Source organism: Saccostrea echinata, unplaced genomic scaffold (assembly GCF_033153115.1).
Source record: "Saccostrea echinata isolate AGI-Se365-2 ecotype Australia unplaced genomic scaffold, CSIRO_AGI_Sech_v1 ptg000009l, whole genome shotgun sequence".
NCBI lineage: Eukaryota > Metazoa > Mollusca > Bivalvia > Ostreida > Ostreidae > Saccostrea > Saccostrea echinata.
This window is the reverse complement of record NW_026889758.1, coordinates 51,378,642-51,402,671: the sequence shown is the minus strand read 5'-3', so window position 1 is coordinate 51,402,671 and position 24,030 is coordinate 51,378,642. Positions and strand designations below refer to the sequence as shown.

The following is a 24,030-nucleotide window of genomic DNA, read 5'->3' as shown; positions in this document are numbered from 1 at the left end:
AAAATACCCAAAGCATCCAAAATGACCAGTTGCCTTTAGCAGGCATTTAATTGATCCATGGCTTGGAACCTAGGTGAATATTACCTGTCCTGCTTTTTTTAATTGAGGAGGATTTAAAAAAGGAAATGTCATTCGGTTTAGTTCACAGTAATATCAACATTCAACATGGATCACGTGCCCTAGGTCACAACATTATACCAGTAGTTTTTCTATACTGAGTGTATTGGTAATTAATGTAAACTTTCTGAACTTTCATCATTTGTTGTCAAAAAGTTAATTTAATAAAAAAACAAAACTCAATTTGTTGTAACTGTACAAACATACAGATCCATGTTCTAATTCATTTATAAGACAAATGTTTTATTATTTGCATGCCCCCGAAGATTCGGGGCATTTAGTTTTGGGTCTATTCGTCGGTCTAAATGTTTAATTGTCCGCAAAAACGTTAACCATGCCCATAACTTTTGAACAGTTGGTGCTAGAGCTTTCGTAATTCTCATGTGTATTTCTAATGACGAGACCTTTTTTGAATTCATGACCCTGACATTCGAGTTTGACCTGGTTTTTTTTAACTTTAACCTTGGCCATACCATTTGAACAGTTGACACTAGGGCTTCCATATTTCGCATGTGTATTTCTTGTGACAAGACTAATATTTTTGACCTCACGATCTTGACCTTAGATTTTGGCCTACTTTTGCAAAACAATAATCCTGTTCATTACTTCTGTACGTTTGATGCTAGTGATTTTGTATTTCACATTTGTATTACTTGTGATAAGACCTTTCCTTGGGTTTCAATATTTTTTACCTCATGACCTTATCATTGGCGTTTGTCCTACTTGTGAAAAACTATTATCTTGGCCATATCTTCTGAACAATTAATGATAGGACTTTGAAATCATTTGTGTGACAGATTTGACATTGATCTAGCTGGGTCAAAGTCATGCTTTTTTTTTAAATGGCACGAACTTCCTTGTAACTACATCAGACCATATTGAAACTTCGAGAAGTAATGATATGCACCATCTACTTGTAAGATATTAAATTTTGATCACTTTCCCCTTCGGTAAAAGAAGTCATTTCCATATGCCTATTCTATTTGGTAAAATTTATCAATTAGAAAAAAGCAAAGTATGGCGCTCAATATGCTTATATATTTTATTAAAATCATCAGGGTTCCTGCATGCAACACGTTTCTATGCTTCTATCAGATATCGAGGTCTCAACAGAATCATGACCTCGAATAAGAACGCATCGTATTCTATTAAGATTTTTTAACAAAAACTGCAAATAAAATCAATAATAACAATTTCACCAAAAATAATTCTTCGTTTTACCATTTTTTTTACCTAATTTTCTAATGATAATCCTTAAAATTCAAGGACTACTAGCATACGTTTTGAAATGAATATGCAGGTGTCCTGGTGTGATTTGGATTAAAGTTGACACCATAACAGAGATGGTGCAAAAACGGCTTTTGCGTATAAAACTACAGAAAAAAATCTTTTGGATAAACTAACCAGAAGTCTCTGTCGAGACTGTAGCTCTACTGGTTTGTACTTAAAACAAAGGAAAAGAAAAGTTGCAATTGGACGTGAAACTTTGCAGCAGCAATAAATAGAATAATGATCCTTGATTTACTCTCTTTTTGTGGCAAGATTGGAGACTAAAAGTGCAGAAGTAGTTTTTAAAAAGAATTTTACAGAAATTTCGATTTTGGTTACCATGGCAACATCATTCATCAAAAAACGATAAAGACAATTATGTATCTCAGTGTAGTCTACTTGCATGCCAAGTTATATTAAAATCAGACCAAACTGTTGGAAGAGAAGTATTTTGAAAGTATTTCACAGAAATTTCTTTTTTTAGTAACCATGGCAACATCGTTCATTGAAATCAAAATACGATAACGAGAAATATGTATTGTATCTTATTTGTCCTTTGTGCCAAATTACACTAAAATCAGACTAAATCTGTAGGAGGAGTAGCGTTTTGAAAGTATTTCAAAGAAATTTCTATTGTAGAATTATGCATCTTATTGTTGTCTACTTGTGTGCCAAGTTATATTGAAATCGGACCAAAACTGAAGGAGGAGTAGCATTATGAAAGTATTTCAAAAAAATATTCTATTTTTAATAACTATGGCAACAACGATCATCAAAATCAAAAACCGATAGAGAGAATTATGTATCTCAGTGAGGTCTACATGTGTGCCAATTTAAACTGAAATCAGACCAAAACTGTAGGAGGAGTAGCGGTTAAAAAGTTTTTCACAGAAATTTCTTTTTTTAGTAACCATGGCAACACCATTCAACGAAATCAAAAACCGATACAAAGAATTATGTACCTTAGTGTAGTCTACTTTTGTGCCAAATTATACTGAAATCAGATCCTAATCTTTGAAAGTATTTCACAGAAAATTCTATCTTTAGTAACCATGACAACACCGTTCATCAAAATCAAAAACTGATACAAAGAATTTTAAACCTTAGTGTAGTCTACCTGTGTGCCAAGTTATATTGAAATCAGACCAAAACTGTAGGAGGAGTAGCATTTTGAAAAATTGTTTACAGACAGGAAGACGGACAGACAGACAAACGGACGTACGACGGACACCTTACTATCGCATAACATCTTCTGGTCTCTGACCAGTAGAGCTAAAAACTAAAAGTTCTCACTTATCCATATACTCTTGCAGCCCCTCCCCCCCCCCCCCCCCAGTCCAGGGCAGGGCCACAAAAATTGAAAGGCTTACACAGAATTTGCTTTTATGTCAAACTCTTTAAAACATCACAATGCAACAGTCATTACCAAATTTTCATGGGAGGTAGGCATGTAATTAAGGTTGTTAGTCATTCAAAAACTAACCCCAGTCTTCACCAGATGAGTTCAATTTGTTTTCCTTAGAAATATATGTGCATGATTGTTCATTGATGTATAATTTGTTATATTAACCAGAACCAGTGTATCAACACGAAAATAATTGATTCAGCAGCCTCGAAAGCAGAAAGGTTGGAATGAATCTTTTCTAAGAAATTTAAAGTTATATTTAGTGAAGTTTTACATGTAAATGCTCAATCATTGTCATTTATATCAAGTACGCTAAAACAGGGCCCTAAAGTTTAAGGAATGTGTTACTCTTTTAATATAAGAAAAAAAAGAAGAAACTATATCTTAGGAAAACTTACTTCCTTATGACATGCAGTTGACTGTTACGATTCGTGTTTTTTTTTTAATATACATGTATTTTCTGCGAAAAGTTTTCATTTTTACTGCTCAGGACAATTTCATCGAAACTCACTCCAAAGTATTCATCAACCGCTCAATCGGTAGAACGCTCGCCTGGGTGTACAACAGGTCAGTTCTACTCTTGGTCGGATTTGATATTCCTTTGCAGTAAGAAGGATTTCGGAAAGGATTCAAATGTCGTATAGGCGCTGATTCGGTTAAAAAAAAACTTTCCTGCATTCTTTCACGTATTACTGGTGACTTTTTGTATTGAGTGAAAATACATGTATGTAGTCTTTTGCACGTTTAATTCAAGATTTCAATCAAAGCACGATCTTAATTAAATCCTTCATAAAATCCTCGTACTAAAAATCCATGATTTCACCAATTTAATCCACGGTATGTTGAGATTTCATGTCAATTTACGAATTGTTTTATGCAGTCTTATTTGCGGTCCCATCCTCTGCGTGGGGCTATGACTTGAAAAAAAAAATTTTGAATTTTCACCGCATAGGAGTATCTGTATATCAATTTGATCAAGTTTGACCCTTTTGTTCTTGAGATTTTTTATTAAGATTCCGAAATATACCTGGATACATGTTTATGTAAAATTAACATAATATAATGTGGTCCCAATTCTCATGACGAGCGAATTTGAAAATGCAGTACATCGGTATTCTTCATATAATCACACTTTCATGAAGAAGTGCTAATGAGTAAAAACTGATTACGTTTTGGTAAAATCGATGCTGAATAATACTATGTGACCGTGAAGGTCTATGGGCATCTTCTTTGTATAGAAAAGGTTTATATTTGTTTAACAATGTATTATGTTAAAAGTTGGGTGTTTTGATTGATTTCATTAAAAAAAAAAGGCTAAACTGTTAAAACGCTTGGTTCTCGGTGTTTTCGAAGATTTAAAATTGCATTGATTTATATTTCGCTTAGTCCAGAAATCTTTCGCTAAACTTTATTATTTTTTTTTTTTGTTAACTTCGAATTATCTATGGCACCGTAATGTCGGTCAGGGTCTGCAATTACAACCCTGGGGTAAACAAAGAATTAAGTTTACCCAGCCTCTAAACGTAAATCTAAAAAAAATTAATATTGCTTTTTTAGTTGTAACAGGTATTATATAAACTATTACATACTCCTAGTTAATTGATTATGGATATTTCTTTTAAAATCAGAGAGAATGTGAGTGTTTGAAAAGTACTTCTACAATAGCGTGGCGGTGGCAGTTACCGATGTGTAATTCTATCACATGAAATACAATGTTCTACAATTCTTACTTAGTGTTTACTACTGTAGTAAACAACAAGTTAGGAATTGTACTGAAATCTACAGTAAATCTATATTTACTAGAATTTCACCTTTTTTTTTTTTAGATATTTATTATTTTTAGTTGCAATTCTTATATTCTCTTTTAGGATATTTAGATCAGGTAGATAGAACACGCATCTGAGAAATCCTCGTGGTATAACATGTGCGTTTTACTTTATAAAACTGCTTCAACGTCGCATCAATTTCCAAGCATTTGAAATCCTTTGAATTGATCGCGTATTACGGCTTAAGGATGCTTACGTCAGTAGTCTTCCGTTTTTCAGTTGTTGATTTTTTTTTTTTTTTTTTTTTTTTTTTTTTTGTGGAAAAAAAACTAATGTCTTGGTTTTGACGTCTTTTACGATCGTTTCTTGTGTAAAATTTTGTTTAATGTATTTTTTTTTAGCTTGAATTTACTAACTTTGTTGGTTAACTTGGTTTTTGGTAACTTTGGGGCTTATTTAAAAATTTTCACACTTACACAAAAATCACATCATTAAAAGAATTCTGGTATACAGCATCAACAAACGCAATAATACATTACGGTTTCTAATCCGTATTCCATTAATAAAATACTTCCTTTGTTGTTTCAGAAATAAGATACATTGCAGTATAATCAAATACAACAAATTAGATGTGTGTAAAAGAAACAACATTTGTGAATAGGAAGAAATACTGGCAAGTCAACCCTCCATCTCATAAATGGTCAAACTGTGTGTATGTATATATATACAATGAAAGACTGACCTATATTTCCTATAAAATAGGTCAGCGTTTCTTGGAAATGAGGAACTAAATGTTATTAATTTGGTTGATATCATTCGCTATTCTATAAACATCATGCATGTACCTAGGTGGCCTACAGGTATTGTACTTAATGTGTCTTTTTTTCTTGCAGAATGCGCTAATTGCACGGGAAGACTATGAAATCCTTACAAACATAGATGTACATAGCGGTTTCTAGTCAATGTTCAGAAGCTGATGTTTAAAAGATGCTTAAGTTTTTATGTAGTTTTTGGAAAACAGGTCTTCCAAAATCTGTTGGAATTCCCATTCCAGTTGTGTGCCCTTTTATAAGCAGACCTGTTTTTGTGTTCATATGAAACATAATTTACATGAAAAGAGGTCTCTTGCTGTGCCCTTCAATTGAACATATAGATACATGTATATCGACAATTTTTTTTTTTCATTTTCATTCCTACGATGATTCGATTTATCCCTTTGAACTTGAAATAAAAGTCACCACAGAGTCTGTTTCATATTTTATATTTTACTAGAGAAAGACATTGTTGGCAAACTAACAAATTAACTTTATGAAAGACGTGATAAGTTCAATTTTCTATCTTTGAGCAACTTCCCTTATTTAAGTAGCAATTTACCGTTATCACCTGCATATGAGTTTATGTCTCCCAGTTAATTCGATACGCAAGAGCACGTATGAACAATTTCTTAAACGAGGCAAGCTTTGACATATAAGTTGATGATACAAAGATATCAGTAGTCTCGTTTAAAGTCAACGTTTCGCAAATTCTGTGGTTGATACATGACCTTGTTAGCAAATACAATTTATTGTTAAGTCGAATGCTGACGGACGTTTTTCATTACAAATAGTTAGGCCATTATTGTCTACGAATTTTTCTATTTAGCTGATTAACAAGGTCGACGAGGATGCTTACTCCTCCTTGGCACATTATCCCACCTCCAATGTTTGTAGAGGTCCGTGTTTTTTCTGCTCAAAATGTGTATTGTTACAATGGACTTTTGAGCTTGATTACTGTATTTCATATTCGGAAAAATGAGGGCGACTCTTTTCGTTAAAGAATGATAAATATGCATGATAATACTGTACTGATGTTTTTTTTGTTTTTGTTTTTTTTTTAAATCGAGCTATGCTCAGTAAGATTGACTGTTAAGCAGTGTGTACAAACACTAGTTTTTTTTCTCATTGTATATATTTTGTCTTGGCGATAAAAATTTTTATCGTATGAGAGTTGATGATGCAGGATTCCGTGATCGTGGTATAGTTGTGCGTTAGTTTGTAGTTAAGCCTTCAAACATCGCCACTTAATTTGCCGTATAGTAATTGTCCTTCGTTAAATTTGCCTATGTCCTTGGCCACAGTCATTGCATCACCTTACTCGGCACTCGCTGCAATGAGCAGTGGAGATCTTGTTCGTGCCTGAACATAGTGACAACGGTTTATAGGTATCATCCAAAGGAGCGGTCTCTACGTCCGGCAATAGGATTCGACTGAAGGATCAACTTATTCCGTCAGCCTACCACCAAACAATTAGATAACCACTGGCGACTCCAGGAGAGAGAATGAAAACATCATATATAAAAATGCCCGTTTTGTGTTAAAATATCTTAACTAAGTCTTTATAAAGGCTTTCTTCCTTCTTCTTTTGTGTACTTCTTAAATGAAATGCCGAAATATATTCGCGTGGTATTCACTTTTGTCAGTTTGGTGACAGTCTTTCAAATTTTGTACTGTGGTGCTTATATATATTATATGGGTCATCCCGAACGAAGTCGAGGAACATATTGTTTCACCTAATTTTGACCGCAGGACTTCTCACAGATGGCTTGGACAATCGTAGAAAAACTTCACAGTTAAGATAAACAGCAAGTGTAGTTGTACATGCAACATTCAAAATGACAGCTGTTGCCATCGAAGGTCTGTTTTGGGGTGCAATTTATGGCACGCTAAATTCACAAAACAAAAACCAATTAATTTTGTGCAATAAATTATAGTTTATAAAGAATTTTTATTTATCAGCAATAAAAATCATAAACATAGTTTAACAGTTGATGAACTAAATTTATCGACTGTAAACTATAGTTTACGTATAGTAAACTATAGTTAACAATTCATACTGTCGTTAACGAATGCTAATCTAGGTTTTTCTGTCTGTAAATAAACGTTCACAATACATTATTTACAATACAATATATTTTGCTGATATTCTCTATTTTAAACGATAGTTTACATTATTTAACCATAGTTAAGTGTTGTTAATTACAGTTTCACAAATCGTAAATTGTCATTTATAATCGGAAACTATATTTAACAGACATACAAAGTATAATTAACAATCGTAAACTATGATTCAATTTTGTCAATCAAAGTTTATCGTCATAAACTATACAAAATGTAATTCGTAATCTATAGTTATTTAAAAGTTGTTAAATATAGTTAATGAATTTAAACACCTGTTAACGATAGTGTTAAGAACTCGCCGAACCAATCGCTAGAGGGAATACAAAATGTGTCATTGCTGTAAGTTTCACAAACAGATAGGAAATAGGATTCATTAGGATATCTACGATGTCCCCATTTTTTCTATATTTTTTTTTAATAAGAAATAACTTTTAATAAAAAATTACCCTGTCCTTTTTTCATTTCTTAATGAATTTGTTTTAAAATGATAGAAAATTTACTTTTAATGTCAACAAGTTATATATTTTATCAGGCAATGAAAATAATCGTTGCATAGCAAAATCTTATCATGCTGTAACTAGGATTGACCGTATTTTATGATTTACGAACAAAACTATTGTTAAGTATAGTTTTCATCGTAAATTGTAGCTTAAAGTCATGGAGAACAATTTCACGGAAAAATGTGCATCCCCGATACAAAATCATTCTGTCGTTAAACCGTGTTTCTCAAATGTGAAACTATGTTTATCAAAATTTTGTGAATTCGGTGATTTAAATATCTGTAAACTAAAGTTTACAACGTAAACTTTAATTAACACACGTTAACTATAGAGTTTACAGTTGAAAAGCATAGTTTACAAATCGTGAAACGGTACTTATCAGATAAACTATGTTTTGCAATCGCAAATGATAGTTTTCAGTGTGAAGTATAGTTTACGCTTGTAAGGCTTTAACTATGGTTTAGAAATGTGAAATATAGATTAACCTCGTTAACTATAGTTTAAGGTCCGTAAACTATAGTTTACAGTCGATATATAAACCTTGTTTATCAACTGTGAAACCATGTTTAGCTCATTTTTGTGAATTTTGCTTGCCATAGAAATACAATGCATTAGCAACATTTCTATTATATTTTGATTCGTTTTGCTCGTAAACCATGCATACAGACTTCCATTATTTTTTTATTATTTAAAAATATAATTAATTTGCGTTGTTATTGACCAATCACGATGTATTCGTAAACAAACGAAATATAAATAAATTTTCTTGAAAATAAACCTTGACATTTACGTGTTCGATTGTTAGTGTATTTATTATCGCTATCAGTCTCCATCCATGTATTGTTTGTCATCAATGTATGTTATTTACCTTTACCAGATAAATCTAGTCAAAGGCGGTACACCCAAAAAATATCGTTCTCTTTGAAATCATTTAAAATGGATTAAGAAAAGTGTGATTATTAATGAATCGTACTTCTGCTTTGACGCTGTTCTTTGTTTGTGTTTGTTGCCTGTTAATGCACAATTATCAAGTCTACAGCAATTAATAGAGACCAATAACTTGAGGCTAACTACTATAACTAATGTCTGTGAAGCACATGATATTGTTACTGTTTTCGTCAGTTAAAGTTAAAAAGCAAATTGTGTGTGGTGGGGCTGTGGGAAGGGGGCATACACACATAACCGACTGATAAGTGTTACCTGGTTGCATAGATAATCTCTATCAAATAATTTTGGGCGAAAATATAAATACATTGAAAAAGGTTGTGATACACTGTTATTTTGTTGGTGACATTAATTACAGCATTAAACTTTGTTAGGAACGCTTTTACCTTTTCAGTGGACAATATATGTATATGCAAATACGTTAACATATCAAAAATGCCCTCGGCGTCAAATTTATATGAAACATGACACATCACTAACCGGTCGCTAACGAGATTTGCGTGCATGCGAGCGTGCGCGTTCTCAATTTGCTGATTGATCGGAGAGAAAGAGGCAGGTAAGAAAAATCGCCAATCCCTTAAAACATTCACAAATATATGTTTAAACAATCAATACATTGAATATTATTTGAATTATCAATTTAAGTGTTAAAAAGTCATTTTTTGTTCCCCGGGGATGACAATTTAAAGGTAAGCATATTTTTATCTCCAATTTAAAATGCCAGGTAGTAATTGTTTTCATAATACGTGCGATCAATTTAAATCAACAGTACATGTGTTGATCATCAAAGGATTCAGGCGCATAAAATTCACGCTAAGGTATGTATGTAGCCGTTTTATGGGAACATTGGTTATATAGGTAAACCGATTTGATCGTTGATTAATCATATTCAAGTAGTGTGGTATAGTTAGTTCGCGTAGTAATTAGATGTGGGCTCCGTTGACAAAATCTGCTTTTTTCAATAATTAATGAATTTGGAGGAAAAGACATTGTTGAAATCCAATCATTTTGAATATTTGTAAATTGAAGAGGCGGATCTTGCTTCTGCTGACCTACAGGTGGGCCAAGTAATTCGATTCGCAAAGGATACCGTAAGAGGCTCATTAAAGTGACTATTTGATGTGACGGGTACACAGATTAATGCTCTAAACTCTCGTGTGTTCGTAACAATCTCGATATGGCATTTAAACAAACCTAAAATCGGCAGCTGTGTCGGAACAAGGCACCCGATATCATTCCTTTCTTTGTTGTTCTTTGGCCTTGGAAAAGGTACGGGCATGATAGACTGGTACAACTTTCTGGTATATATATATATATATATATATATATATATATATATATATATATATATATATATATATATATATATATATATATATATATATATATATATTTGATTATTTATAAGTCATCATGCTTAATATATGCCTTTATTTTATATATTTTTTTATGGTGAAATTGAGATTTGAGAAAAACGTCCATCATGTGTGGGATATATATACTGCTAGGGAGCGTATCTGTTGTTGCTATCTTTAAGAATCAATTTATCACAGAGTACTGAAGGAGTTTATTCCTTAGGTGACCTGTAACATATAAGGAGACGCGTTTTGTTTGTTTGGAAGTTGTGTATTATATAGCGTTGTTATTTTTCTCTACTCACAGTGAGTAAGCCTCATTTATTACCTAAAATAATATATTTAAAAATAAAAAAATATATAAGTGATGAGTTAATTCGGGGGCTGACACACATGTGATTGAACTTTGGATTTATGTATTTATAATAGGTATGTCATTTATAAATTTACACATAGATATAAATATAAACTTAGCCAGTATAATCTTTTTTTTTTAACTAGACATATAATATTAATTTTCATGTCAATCGCTTCTGTTGAAGACATTTTCTATTTTCTTTGGTAAATCTTGATTCACATTGATAAATGTACGTTTCTGTTGTAAGTGGCGCCCGAGCGCCCGCGGCAGATTTTGTGCCCATAGAACTTGTTCAAGTCTGGTCTATTAATCATTACATTTATTACTAGGGATTTTTTTCTGGAGGAAACACTTTTCAAATGATAGGGAAAAAGCTAATCGTTAAAATCGTTGCTCGATATCTTAGTTCCTTTGTCAAAATGATCAGGTTTGGTACAAAAAGGAAGTATAGCTAATAATTAGAGGATAATTAATTTAAAAAAAAAATAAAATGTAGGTTTCAAAAGCACACATGACATATTGGTATTTCTATGAAACCAGACGTTGATTGAAAACCATTCTAGCGACAAAATAAAAAGACTCGGAAAAAAATGTGTATTAAAGTTCTGAGCATAACAAATAGCATGTCAAGCCGTGATTGGAGAGCTCATGTTATCAACATGTGCGTCTCGTTAGGCGCTCATACGATTATGACCAGTTACACTGGATAGACGCTGTTTCTTTTTAACAGTAAACTCATTTTTGTTCATCATTTTAAGTGGGAACATTGGCATAGAAATACGGATCTTCAGTGACGACTGATTTCTAAATATTGTGTTACATGTTTCACGGGTTATTGATTTTGGGGAAAAAGAGAGTCTATATATATATATTTTCCCCTCTTGTTGAAAATAGGTCTACTGCTGGATCGTTCTTGCTAAGTGGCAGTGTTACTGTTGTTTGACCCGAGGAAGCTGTCTCGAAGCAGTAACTGGGTTACGCCACAAAGAAATCTCTTGGAGTTTACTTATTGGACAAAGAAGTGGCACAGTGACAGTTGAAGGCAGACGTCTCATTCAGTGAATGTCAAGGCTTGCTTCACCAACAAAGGTAAATCTCTCTCTCTCTCTCAACACCGGTCAAAATCATTATATTTGATTTTAGACAGGTGCTAAAGATTTTATGCGTTTGACCTCGGTTAGCCTTGGGAGTATTTAAAAAACAACCAGGCATTAAGAGTTTAATCAAATGGCTGTATTGGAAAATGATATTTTTACCTCGGGGCACTTTAAACGTAAAAATATAAACAAATTAAATACCTTAATCAGCATGTCAAAAACAGACTCCTCCCAGCTTGAAGAAATTTTTGTTTAATTACAATCAAAAGAACGGTAACCACCCTAAATGCACGTAATCCACTTTTTAGTGTGTTTTTTGACGTGCATTAAAAAGAGACTAGAAGCAACTCTCCCTTTGGCAATGAACCTCATGCGACTTCTAAATCATAAGCACAATGTGTGTTCTAGTGAATTAAAGTCTTGGTTGTTAGCGAAAACGATTGTTTTTAACAAAGCATACATGTTTACAAATTTCGGGATGACAGGATAAAGTTTATTTCTTATCAGTTTGAAAAAAGAGATAGAAGTGCCACTGGGATAAATAAATTAATTCCGGATATATGGCTAGTCGACAGTCCTTTATGTATGTGTGTGAATAGGTAGTTTACAAACACGGGCTACAGCTTTGCTGGGTGGAGAGGGGATTATTTATTATAGAAAGGATATGATTACCTGGTGACGGATATATAGAGCATATGTCAAAAAAGATGTTCACGTTTTGAAGGTTCAGTGGTTCATGTCACCTCGTTACGTCACGATTAAATCGCCGTGTAAATTGCACATCAAAAAGGTGAACGAGCAGTAAAAGGCATATTGTTGTATCGCGAACCGGAGGTGAACTGGTGGAATAAGAACTTAAATCGATCTGACGCCGCTGTGTATCTATTATCTCGAGCTGTTCGGGACGCTCAACGAGTTAATAGAGAATAACACTTGAACAAGACTCCACAGTTCCTTTGTTTGTCGCGCGACTAGGGATAAAAATTACACGGATAAAACACAAACGTTCTTGATAAGGAATTTGAAAAATCATTGTTGATATTTATGTTTGTCTATTTCATCTCTTGACAGCTTATATAAATATCATCTGAAAATAAGTGATGGAATAATGCCATGACCATGAAATTAAATCCTGAATATGTTGGTGTCAAGAGGAAATATGTGGACGAATTAGAGGGACGTCCTGTGAAAAGAATTTCTCCATTCCACAACACCCCCAAGGAACGCAAGGAAGAAAGAAGGAAAATTCTGAAAATGTCTATTCAAAAACTTAGGCAAATGGAGGACCCTGAATATTTTTTGACCCGGTCAGTGTTGATAAACAACACACTTAAAAAACTACAACAAGAAATACGCGAGGAAAAGAAATATCAAGGTTACAAAAACTGTATATACAAGTTACGTCCTAGTTACGGTTATGATGTGCTCAATAACAGTTATCTAGCATCACCGGATTCCGTGTTTGAAGATCCGTTTTCTCTACCGGATGATTCTGATAAAATGATCACGGACCAACTTACTCAAAGGTTAGTGAATGAGGGACGAGAAGATCAGACAGATTCCCCACGGGTGGATCCCGTGGAAAACGGGGTGGACTGTGTTATACCCGACACTTCACCATTTTGTGAAAATAATGAAACTTTAAGTGATGTTGACACTTTGCCCGTGAGTTCCTCTGTGCACAAATCTTGTAGTGAAAGGCAAATTTGTTCCGACATGGACGTGTTAAATAACTTAATCCATGCATTGGAAGAGACGTAGCGAATGCCAAAACGAATAAATATCTGTGGAAATATTTCGACAATTTTGTGTGTAAAAAAGCGCCCAAGCATTATTTATGTTTTGAGAGAAACATCATGTCTGCTTAGTAATGTATTCATTTCATGGAATGGTATTTATATAAGGTTTATTTATATGCAATGCATTGTTTATTAATAAAAGTTGTCATGATTCACAACAGCTTTCAGTGAGTGGTTGGAATTCTGTTTTCACGTTGGATATGTGGTAATTTTACATAATGCTTGAAATAATCATTAACACTCGCCTAGGGCGAAGTTTAACGGCCCAAAGTGTTACACCAGGGAAAAGGTGTATATAAATCATATATGTACACATGGTCACAAACCTAGATCTCGTCCATCCATGTTATATCAAGTCACTGTTCTTACACCTTTTTGTTTGTTTTGATTGATTTTAAATCATATGACATCGTTGAAGTGGCCCATTCTTTGACGTCACAAGTTAATTTTTTTTTCCTGTAAATGATATAATACACACTTGGTAATATCCTTCCTATTATGCCTTGTCCCAACAAAATTAAAAATGCATGTTTTTATTTGATTATCATTTTCGGTAATAACGTATGATTTCTTCTGATGTCGTCAAGAGATTGAATTTTTGATTAATTGATCCTCAGTCTCGTTTGTTTAGTATTTTAATTTAAATGGCACCAGCGAGTGAAACTGTCGCCATCAATAAAGTTTTACAATGTAAACAACCTTTCTGTACAAAAGATTTTTTTTAGTCCAAGGGTTTCCTTTGATTAAAACCATTTGAAGATTTTTTTGTATCAGGGCTAGTCACCACTGCAGACGATACAAATGAATACAAGTTTTTTTGTACGAAACCCCCAGTGGAAACATCTGTTTAACTTGATAAAGAGTTGGGGGTCTTGTAGCAGACACTGACAAACAGCACAGGCGTATCACCTGCAGGGATTGATTTTATGGGGAAATGGCCACCCGTCACAAATACTTGAATGGGCTACATTTTATAATGTTCTTCCTTAACGCTCCTTGTAAATGCTAAGGTTGAACCACCAAGTAAACGTGCTTTGAATATTTTTTTACTTTGAAAAAATATTTACCCCATCAATTTGTTATTCAACAAATTATTTCTATATGTTTTGTTGTATTTCAAAGAAAAAGCATAATTAAAAAAAAAACAGACTAAATTGTCAAACCCTGCATGGGGAAAGATATAACAAAAAATATGATGCGTGTGTACTTCTAATTAAGCTCCATAAATAATGAAGTAGAAATGATCAATTTCGTTTACCTAATAGGGTTACAATATATTTTAAATTTCATTTTGCTTGCTAATGGTACAGAATTTTAGCAAGCTGAGGGGGGAAAACTTGCAAAAAAGCGTACACAATACCTTTGAAGTAAGGCGTAATAAATTCATTGCATGGTGGGCGATTAGTCTGAACAGTCAGTTTTTCAATGCCACTTCTCAGTCGAAATGTCATTAGATGAATATTATCTCAAGGTTATCGTGCATTCAACAATGGATTACGTTTTACTGGCGGATCAATAGTAAAAATTCAGCGGGGGAGAGGTGCACCATGAATTGTGACATTACTTATATCTGTCAGTATCCGGTATGCTTCAATTATTTATCAAGCGAGTCGGCGGCTTGGTAAATCATAGAAATACTTAATTCTTTGCCCACACTTTTAATATGCATTCCATTACAAGAGCATGAGCCACGAGTTCTTGGAAATAAACGACGTTTTTATCATAATTACTTATCTCTCTTTTCACATATCGGAACTATCCATGCAAGAGTCGATAAATATGGCGTAACCAAACAGGAAACTAGATTCTCTTTTTCACTTCAAACAAGAATTTTTTTTTTTGCATATCCTTATATCTGTAAGAAAGGAAAAGGAATTCTCTTTGGAAATTTTACAACGTATCTAATTTAATTAAAAAAAAAAACAGAAGAGAGAGAGAGAACAAGATAACATTGTAATGCAGAAAACCGAACAATGAATGAAAGTTTCTCATAATTGGTTCACTCTTTGTTCTCGAATAATGAAAAAAAAACCCAACAAGTGGCAGTATTGTAGATTTCGGGAAAAGCAGCGTGATTGTTTCAGGAAGTCGATGTACATTTCACAGACGATAGTTGATGTTTTACGTCCCTATTCGTACAAGCAGACGAACTAACACGGACGAGGAAATAACGGAAGGCTTTGGGCCTACAGAAATTAACAATGCGTCAGCGCTGTCTTTTGGACAAAATCCGGCTCTTTCAGTAAAATATCGTAACACATTATTCATTTAAAATGTCGTATTGTACAGCGTGACATTTCCTCGGTTGTATAATATTTTAAGCATATCAAAATCATTTTCTCATAATGTGTTCCTTATGAGCTAGCTTATTACTGGTCCTAAATAACTATAAAAAAATTGACTTTAAATTTTGATCCAACAATACAAAAAAAATTGTATTCCTCGGGATTTATATACATCTGATAAATTGGAAAAAAAATCACAAGTTAAGATTGAATGATATGGTATTGAAATGCCAGTTAGTTTACAGTTAGCGTTCTAATGATCTAAGGCAGATCAGATACATAAATGTAGGCATATGCGTTTATTTAGTGTATACTGCGCCTGAGCTCCGATAATGTCAATAAATAATGGGAACCGATGTTTCGTCTGGACATAACTGATTTTGGCATGAAACAATACAGTAGTCAAGCGATCACAAATTAACAGTCGAGGAAAGATTAATAATAAACAATGTTAATAGACATCCAAGATTCAACGCATCATCAGTTCCGAATAACATCTCATCAATTACTTATCGGGCTTATGGACGACCCTTTGAGCAAGACAGTGTGACTGTCTTGTCCATTGAGTCAAAGCCCTCGATCTTATAGCGAAAAATTACATGGCACTATTGAATATAGTTTCATCACATTCATCCACTATATTGACTGCACGACACTGAAGGATCATTGGGAAACCGCCATAAAGGGCGAGGACCCTTAATCCTTAAGGACAGAGACCTGCAGACCACATGGCAATTTTGTAGGAAACATTATGATGAGGAATGTCAGTTTTGTGTGTTTATATACACGTACTTTCATCAGTGCAACATATCTTTGACCAAAAGAGAAATGACTCTCTGTTTAGGTAGGATTCGAATACCAGTAACGCAATCTATCCTGCTTCTTAAACACCTCAATGAACAGCTATAAATCGTATACGGAAACAATGTGTACTGTTTCAAATAGTATATCAATAAAGAAAAAAATATATATAGTCCTTGATGTGTAATCAATTATTTTAAGCAGTTTAATTTCTTGAAATAAAGAGTCGCATTCAAGTGTTTTCCAAATTACGTTCTCCTGTCAGTGAGACAGACAAACAAAATAACAAAGAGAATCTATTAAAATATATATCCATGTAGGTATACTAATATCCAGTGCCAGTACCAAGGAAGATTTGTACTTTCGATAACAGATATTTGATCTACAATGGAAAGAATTAGCTAACACGCTATGGTGCTATAATTCTGTTTGACATCTTAAAGTAATAGAATCCAAACAGAGCATTTTTGATCCAAAAGATTCAACATACATGATAGTGTTTGTGAAAAAGATTAAGCTTAACAACGCATTGGGATAAAAGATAAATATCAAGCATTTTGAAATTTAATTGAGATTATTTTCTTCTTAAATAAAAACATTACTTAGAATCTCGGGGTACAGGAATATCTGTAATTTTGACCTTTGATATCTCCATTTATCCGGTCAAAGGTTTTAACCAGATTGAATGACCTTGACCCATCACTTAATGACTACAACATGGAATGACAGGACATTAGAATTGGATACATTTGGCTCTCGGCTGATCAAACTTTGACCCTTGGATCCTGGATACAACACAATAGCCATGCTAAAAAGCACGGCACAGAAAGAGATTGAATTTTTTTCTTCTAATTTTAATTGACATCTCCTATTACTCGTCGCGAGGTGACGGGCGAGGCAGATGTGGAATGAGTATTTATTGAAAAGATTAGCTTTGCAATCTGCTTATTCTATCAGCAGAGTCAATACCGCACAATCCAGACGAGCGGCCGGCCATTAAGCCAATTACTGCTGGAAAACTCGTCTTACAGTTCATTTTCTTCTTTTCACTTAAATCGGCCAGTGATGGTAAACATCAATAATGTGGCATAAGATGGTACAACACAATAATCTTATACCAGTAAGAGGCCAGCACTTCGTGCCCTTTGGCAGCCAGTTTCTACACACATACGCATAAAATACCTGAATTAGCAAAAGATCTACGCAGGTGGGATTCTTTACGCTACACACATAATAAGGAGAGATTATCTTAAGCATATGTAAATTGCAAAAAAAAAATAAAAAAAAAATAAAAAAAAAAATAGTAAAATAAATTACTGTCTGTACCTTTTGCGCCTAGCTTTTACGCAATCATAAATAATATGAGTGATTTGACAAAGTGCATAAATCACTGGACTGCAATATTTTACACGTCGCGACTACTGTAATTTTACTAGACAAACACTTTTACCCGGTAAGATAACATGAATAAATTGAAGGCCAAATAACTCGGTGTCTAATCTTTCATGAATATTAATGAATATATGACTTATTAACAATGACAAAAACCTTTAAACAATAGAGACATTTTCAGTTGCAGGAAATGACCCTACATGGATATACGAAGAAAACTACATATGACACTGTAGATATATAATTTTTAATGACCGAAACAAAGTCAGTTTTGTTTGAAGGTGCATGCAGCAGGTGCTCGTGCGAATGTTATCCATCTGTCTCCATCGTGTAATCGATAAAAGCTGAGCCAGCCCATTTGAACATATTTGACAATATTATAAAATAAAACATAAATACAATCTTACTCCACTTGACACCACTACAGCTGGTGTATTAAACGAAAATTCGATAACAAAAAGAAACCAACACGCTGAGCGTTGTTTACTTAATACATGTGCCATGTTAGAAGAACATAATTACAATCTAGTTCATATGAAAGGATTGCCACCGGAAAGGAGAAGTGAATTGCCAATCTTCTATGAAATCGACAGATATTACGCTCCGCAAACATGTTCAAATATTGTGAACAATAATTACGGTTTATATATAAGCAACATATGTTGTCGACATGTTTATGATATATATTGTCCTTCAATCATAATTTGACCTAGTTTGGGATGTAAAATTTGACAGTTAATGCACAATAAATATATATTTTATAACACTTACTTAAATTAGTATCCTAAGTGCCCACAGCTAATAAGTTACATATAATAGTATGTAAGTCACACTCTGTGAGTAAATTTCACAAATAACTTAATTTGGTACATGTGGGAAAACTACGGACTCTTTAACTAAAAACCAAATAATTACATGCAGTGAATTACTTAGCAATATTGTGTTTGCCTCGACATTTACCAACTCCCACTTCAGCTCTATCACAAATCAAGTCACGATTATCGCTCTGTCGATGGTTACATAATACTTTGATGTCGCGCATTGCATGAGGGAAGCTAGTTTTCAAATTCATTCTGACTGGTGGGTGTCTACTAGGAAAACGATGGTAAGAAATAGATCTTAGAATACGTGGTTCGTGAGCTATAGGTCAAAGTTAGTCCGTAGATGAAAATGCTGCAGTGAAAACGTAAATGTATCAGTTGCAGTGCGAAATATTTAAAACTAATTCAAGGTCGGATGGGTCATTTTTGTAAAGGAAAGTTTAATATCAATTTTGTTCAACATTTAAAAAATACTCATAAATGTCTACATGGTCCCAACGCATTAATACTGTTTAGAATTTTAGTGAAGAAGAAACAATGCCGGTGAAGTAACTACTTAATCATATATCTTAATTAAATTCATTATCTAACAAACAACCTTCAGATCTGCGCATGAAACCTTTTAGGACCATTATGTAGTTGGTTTAAGATAAACCTGTCGATCAACTTTTTACCCATCATCTTTTGATGCAAAAAGAAAGAGACATACAATAACTGTATTTCTTATAAAAACAGGCGTTTTTAGAGTTGTTAAACATTTAATTACTAGTATAATATTTATAACTCCCTCATATCTTACATCAGATATCCGTGTTGAGCTATACATCGGACACCTCTGCGTTTAGGTTTCCCAGAAAGGTGATATGTTTGTTTCGGAGTAGCAATGTTGAAGTAATAAAATAGTTGAGATGTTTAACCTCTAGCTTTAAATACTTGTGCATCAAAAGAACACTTAGATAGGGCTTTGCCTCAAACACGCCATTCTGTGTCTAACACTATCTGATGCCAGTTCTGTTAGAGCTGTGCAAGGTGGCAGTGGAAATAAAAAACCAAAAATGCTGAGGGCGTATAAGTGTGTGTAATAAGGGGGTGTTTTATTACCTTATTAATTAACCATACAATTACAAAGATAAGATCACAGATATACATGTATATTTCGGGTCATGAAAGGCAACGTTTATAAAAAAAATATAAATAAAATGGTTAATTCGATTTTGTTACACCGACTGTCTGATCACATTGGAGCCAATCACCTCTCTCATTTTACAAGTTTCTCAATTTATCAGACTATTACCACCCCGTAATAGAAATGTTGGCACTGTGCGAGAGCGCTTTCAGTACAAACATATGTATCGTGTATTTGAGTGCACAAAATGTTCTTATCCAGAGTACAAATGTAAAATGTCTCTCCATGAATCGGATCATTGAATAGTACAATTTAGAGGCTCGCGTTCTTTCCTTTTCACACCAGAGCTGACTTTAAATCCATGTATGCACTCTGCTTTAACTTCAAAAGGGTCAATTAAGTGTGTATTGATGTCAATCAATTGATCTATCAATCAAGGTTCACGATATGACATTAGACTAATTCTTGTGAAACAAAGTGTATTTCAATACCATTTAAGTTGCATTATATATGGTTATTTTTAATGATATTTCTTTTTGATATAAATATTTCAGTACAAAGTTGATCTATAGCTTATTCAACGTTTGTTGAGCTTCGTCATGTCATTTAGATTTCAGCTTCATCAACTGTATATTCCCTTGATTATATATAACATTATTAAAATTAATTTTACGTCACTTGGAAAAGTGCAGTGGTATGACGTATCCGTTCTTTGTAACGTTTGGGCATCCAACCGACTAAAGTCTACTTCATCTGTTGAAGCAATTGTGCAATTTATAATATATCAAGGATAATAAAAATATTGATTCAATTGTGCAAATTGCCTAATATTGCAGTGTTTCTCTATTATGTCTTTTTTTTATTGTGAAAATGATAAAGCAATCATTAGTGGAGATTGTGCGACAAGAATCGGGGGTGTTCCAGTGCAGTACTTGGCTAAGATTAGAGCCAGGTAACAGGGTACACAAACACAGGTTTGACGACACTGTCCGTAACGGCACCTGTGCTATCAGAGACTTTTATATAAACTAAAAGGTCAATCAAGAATACCTGGTCGCAATTTCATTTTTGAGTGAAGACCTGTATATTACTGAAAGGTAACGAGGTCACAACCCAAAAGTGTAGTGTACACCAAAGTACCGGTCTAACAAACCTGACCAAGTTTTATGGTACAATTGATGTCCAAAATTTCAAAGGTGAAAAGTCGTGACTGAATATTTACAGAAGAAAGATTGAGAGAAAAAAATGAAGTAAACATGACCTAGCTTGAACATTAAAAACACGTGACATACTTGTAAGTAAAATTCCATACCGTGCAATTTTAAAGCATTTAAAAAATATGAATTAATTCCATATATGTATAGATAAAACGCTGGATTGTACATGAATGTATTTTCTTTAAACTACTTCGTCATTTTTTTAAAATAAAAATTATGTTTTCTTGTAAATAAACCTGTCAATATTCCTCGAAAGATACCTAACACCGCCAACTTCTAAGAATTTACGGTTCTAAATCTCATTAAAAAAGTCACTACCACAAGAATTCATACTTTAAAAATGTAACGCTTTTAGCATTTCTTAAATACCATTACAGATCAATATAGCGAAGGAATTTTTATTTATAATTACTGGGAAATGATGAATTCTCAGGGGTTTATCAACAAACAAATAATCCGAAAAACTAAAACCCACAATACATATGTCAATAAGCGTAAGAGCTACGAATTTAGAAAATCCTAAAGTAGTGCATAAAAGTCCGCCATATAATCAATCAAGCCAAAAATAGATGCAATAGCTCGCAATATTGTTGTGGGAGGATGCGTCTGTTAATTAATCAATATTTAATGACTTCTTGCCCAAATATATAAACTCATATACCTTGTACATCGTAAAAAAATGAATATAAAAATCACTGACGTTTTTCAATATACGTATTTGTTATAAACACAACTGATTTTAATTTTCAAACACACCTAGATTTAAAAAGTGCTCAATATTTATCATCCGATATCATTGTTCAATGAAACTATAGCTTCCAAGGGCGTAAAATATATATCTGTCCCTGCGTACTTCACAGTTTTAAAACAGTAAAAGGTGTCATCTCCATACGAATTTGATCTATATAATTCGGCTTTATTAATAATAATTGTGATAATTTATAAAATAAAGTACTTGTCACCAACTGTCAACCTGAAACTGAAAATAAATACATCTACAAGTGTTTATTGGTTTTATAATCTGTTGAATATATGTAACCATTCTAGCGGCGAACCAGGCCCTAAGACTGTGAGGGTCAAATGATAGGTAAAAAAGGTACATTAAATACGCAGCTACCGATATTTAGCCGACATAGGCAGTCTTGACATTTTAAATAATTACTGTCAATGTAGTTCTTGTTCTGGGTCGTAATTTTCAGCAATATAAAATGTGTTCTTTTCATATGACAATGAAAAGAGAGCTTCCCTAGCACTAAATGAAAAGAACCTTTTAGTATATATTACGGAAATAGTGCAGATACAAAATTAAAATTTTCTGATTATCTTCATTAAGGTTTCTGTTTATGAAAATCGTAGAGCAGCATTTCTCAATGAATGACGTCCCCATCTTCCCACTCATCTTTCTTTTTCATGGCGTTACTTAAATAACAGCCTAATTAATCGTGTGTTTGGTGTATGAGACTGTAAAATGTATTGATGAATGCATGCGCATCCTACATACTTTGGAGAGAAGGTAGTTATTTAAAGAGTATACCATGAAAGCAAACACAAAATGCCATTCAAAGGTCAAGTCCGGGCCTTTAAAAGTTTCTTTATGCATCTGACCGCAAATAAGATTTAAAATGATTGTTCAAAATGGAATAACAATACTACCTCCTTCGTGCAAGTCGGCACATTCTTAGAAGTCATTATTGAGCCAAGTGTTAACTATGAACAAACTGAAAAAAAAAACTATATACTAGTATTCCCAATTTGAAGTAATCGTGATTTGTTAATCGATATTAAACATATAACAGAATAAATTAATCCAAAAACGATCGACTCACCTGGAATTTTCGGCAAATATATTGATTATTCCAAATACAGTGAACATATTCTTCTGAAAAATTAAGGAAACACTCTATTAAAAACTTTGTAAAATCTGGCAAAACAGCAAAAATACACCCGAGAGAGAGAGGTTAGTGGGGATATATCAGTATCGACTTCATTTTAATGTTCAGTGACTTTAATATGAATGAATGCCATTGAATGTTGTATTTTATCTTGTCCAAGAAAACAAACAAGACCCCCCCCCCCCCCCCCTAAAAAAAAAGAGAATAGCAAACGAACTAAATTTAAAAAAATAAATAAATAAATAAAATAAAAACAGACCCATCTTTCTATACATATGAATTCTCATATGATGACCTTGAAATTCAAAGTTACCACACACAGAGAAGCTTTCATTTTCAACTAAATACTTACACTATACAGAGCCAATCCCCGATTTCAATCAATTTGTCGCACAAACATATTATACTAAAAATAATATGGCAGTTTCTCAGAATATCGTAAACAAGGGTGTGTATAGTTGACTATACCTGAACATTTTTAGAATTTTGAAAAAACACTTATCTGTGACAAGAAAATGTTGACGTACCCTACTGGAAAGCTTCAGGTGCCTGATAATCATATATATATATAAAAATAAAATTTGGGCTGCTGAAATATCTTGATCTTAAAGTAGCTGATTATTCCCTGCTATATTCTTCTCATGTACTAGTACTGTTTTCTTTCTTTTTGTTTTGGTCTCAAAGTTATATCAAGAAAAAAAAACGTTTCTATTAAAATGCATAATGTATAAGCTGAATGCATACATGGAGACGAACTTCGTGTTGCGTGGAAGAATAGAACACCGTAATCTCATCTATTTATTGTTAAAGAAAGGTAACTCGTAAATATTTTATATGTACAATATACACAAACGATGTGGAAAATACTCTAAATGTTAGTTAAACCACAGGTTTTCTTTAAATTTCTTATATGCATACTATGAATTAGAAGCAAAAAGTATATAGTACA

At 33.3% G+C, this 24,030-nt stretch overlaps 1 protein-coding gene across 1 annotated transcript; it reads left to right on the top strand.

Moving 5' to 3' along the window:
- The first annotated feature begins 11,386 nt into the window (after window positions 1-11,386).
- Window positions 11,387-13,707, top strand: LOC133183066 (uncharacterized). Its single transcript, XM_061317998.1, has 2 exons — window positions 11,387-11,740; window positions 12,820-13,707. The coding sequence occupies exon 2, from the start codon at window positions 12,862-12,864 to the stop codon at window positions 13,507-13,509; it is 648 nt and encodes a 215-aa protein (XP_061173982.1). The 5' UTR covers window positions 11,387-11,740; window positions 12,820-12,861; the 3' UTR covers window positions 13,510-13,707.
- The last annotated feature ends 10,323 nt before the right edge of the window (window positions 13,708-24,030 follow it).

Coding starts and splice junctions, on each gene's coding strand:
- LOC133183066 (XM_061317998.1), top strand. CDS start 12,862: ATGACCATGAAATTAAATCCTGAATATGTTGGTGTCAAGAGGAAATAT.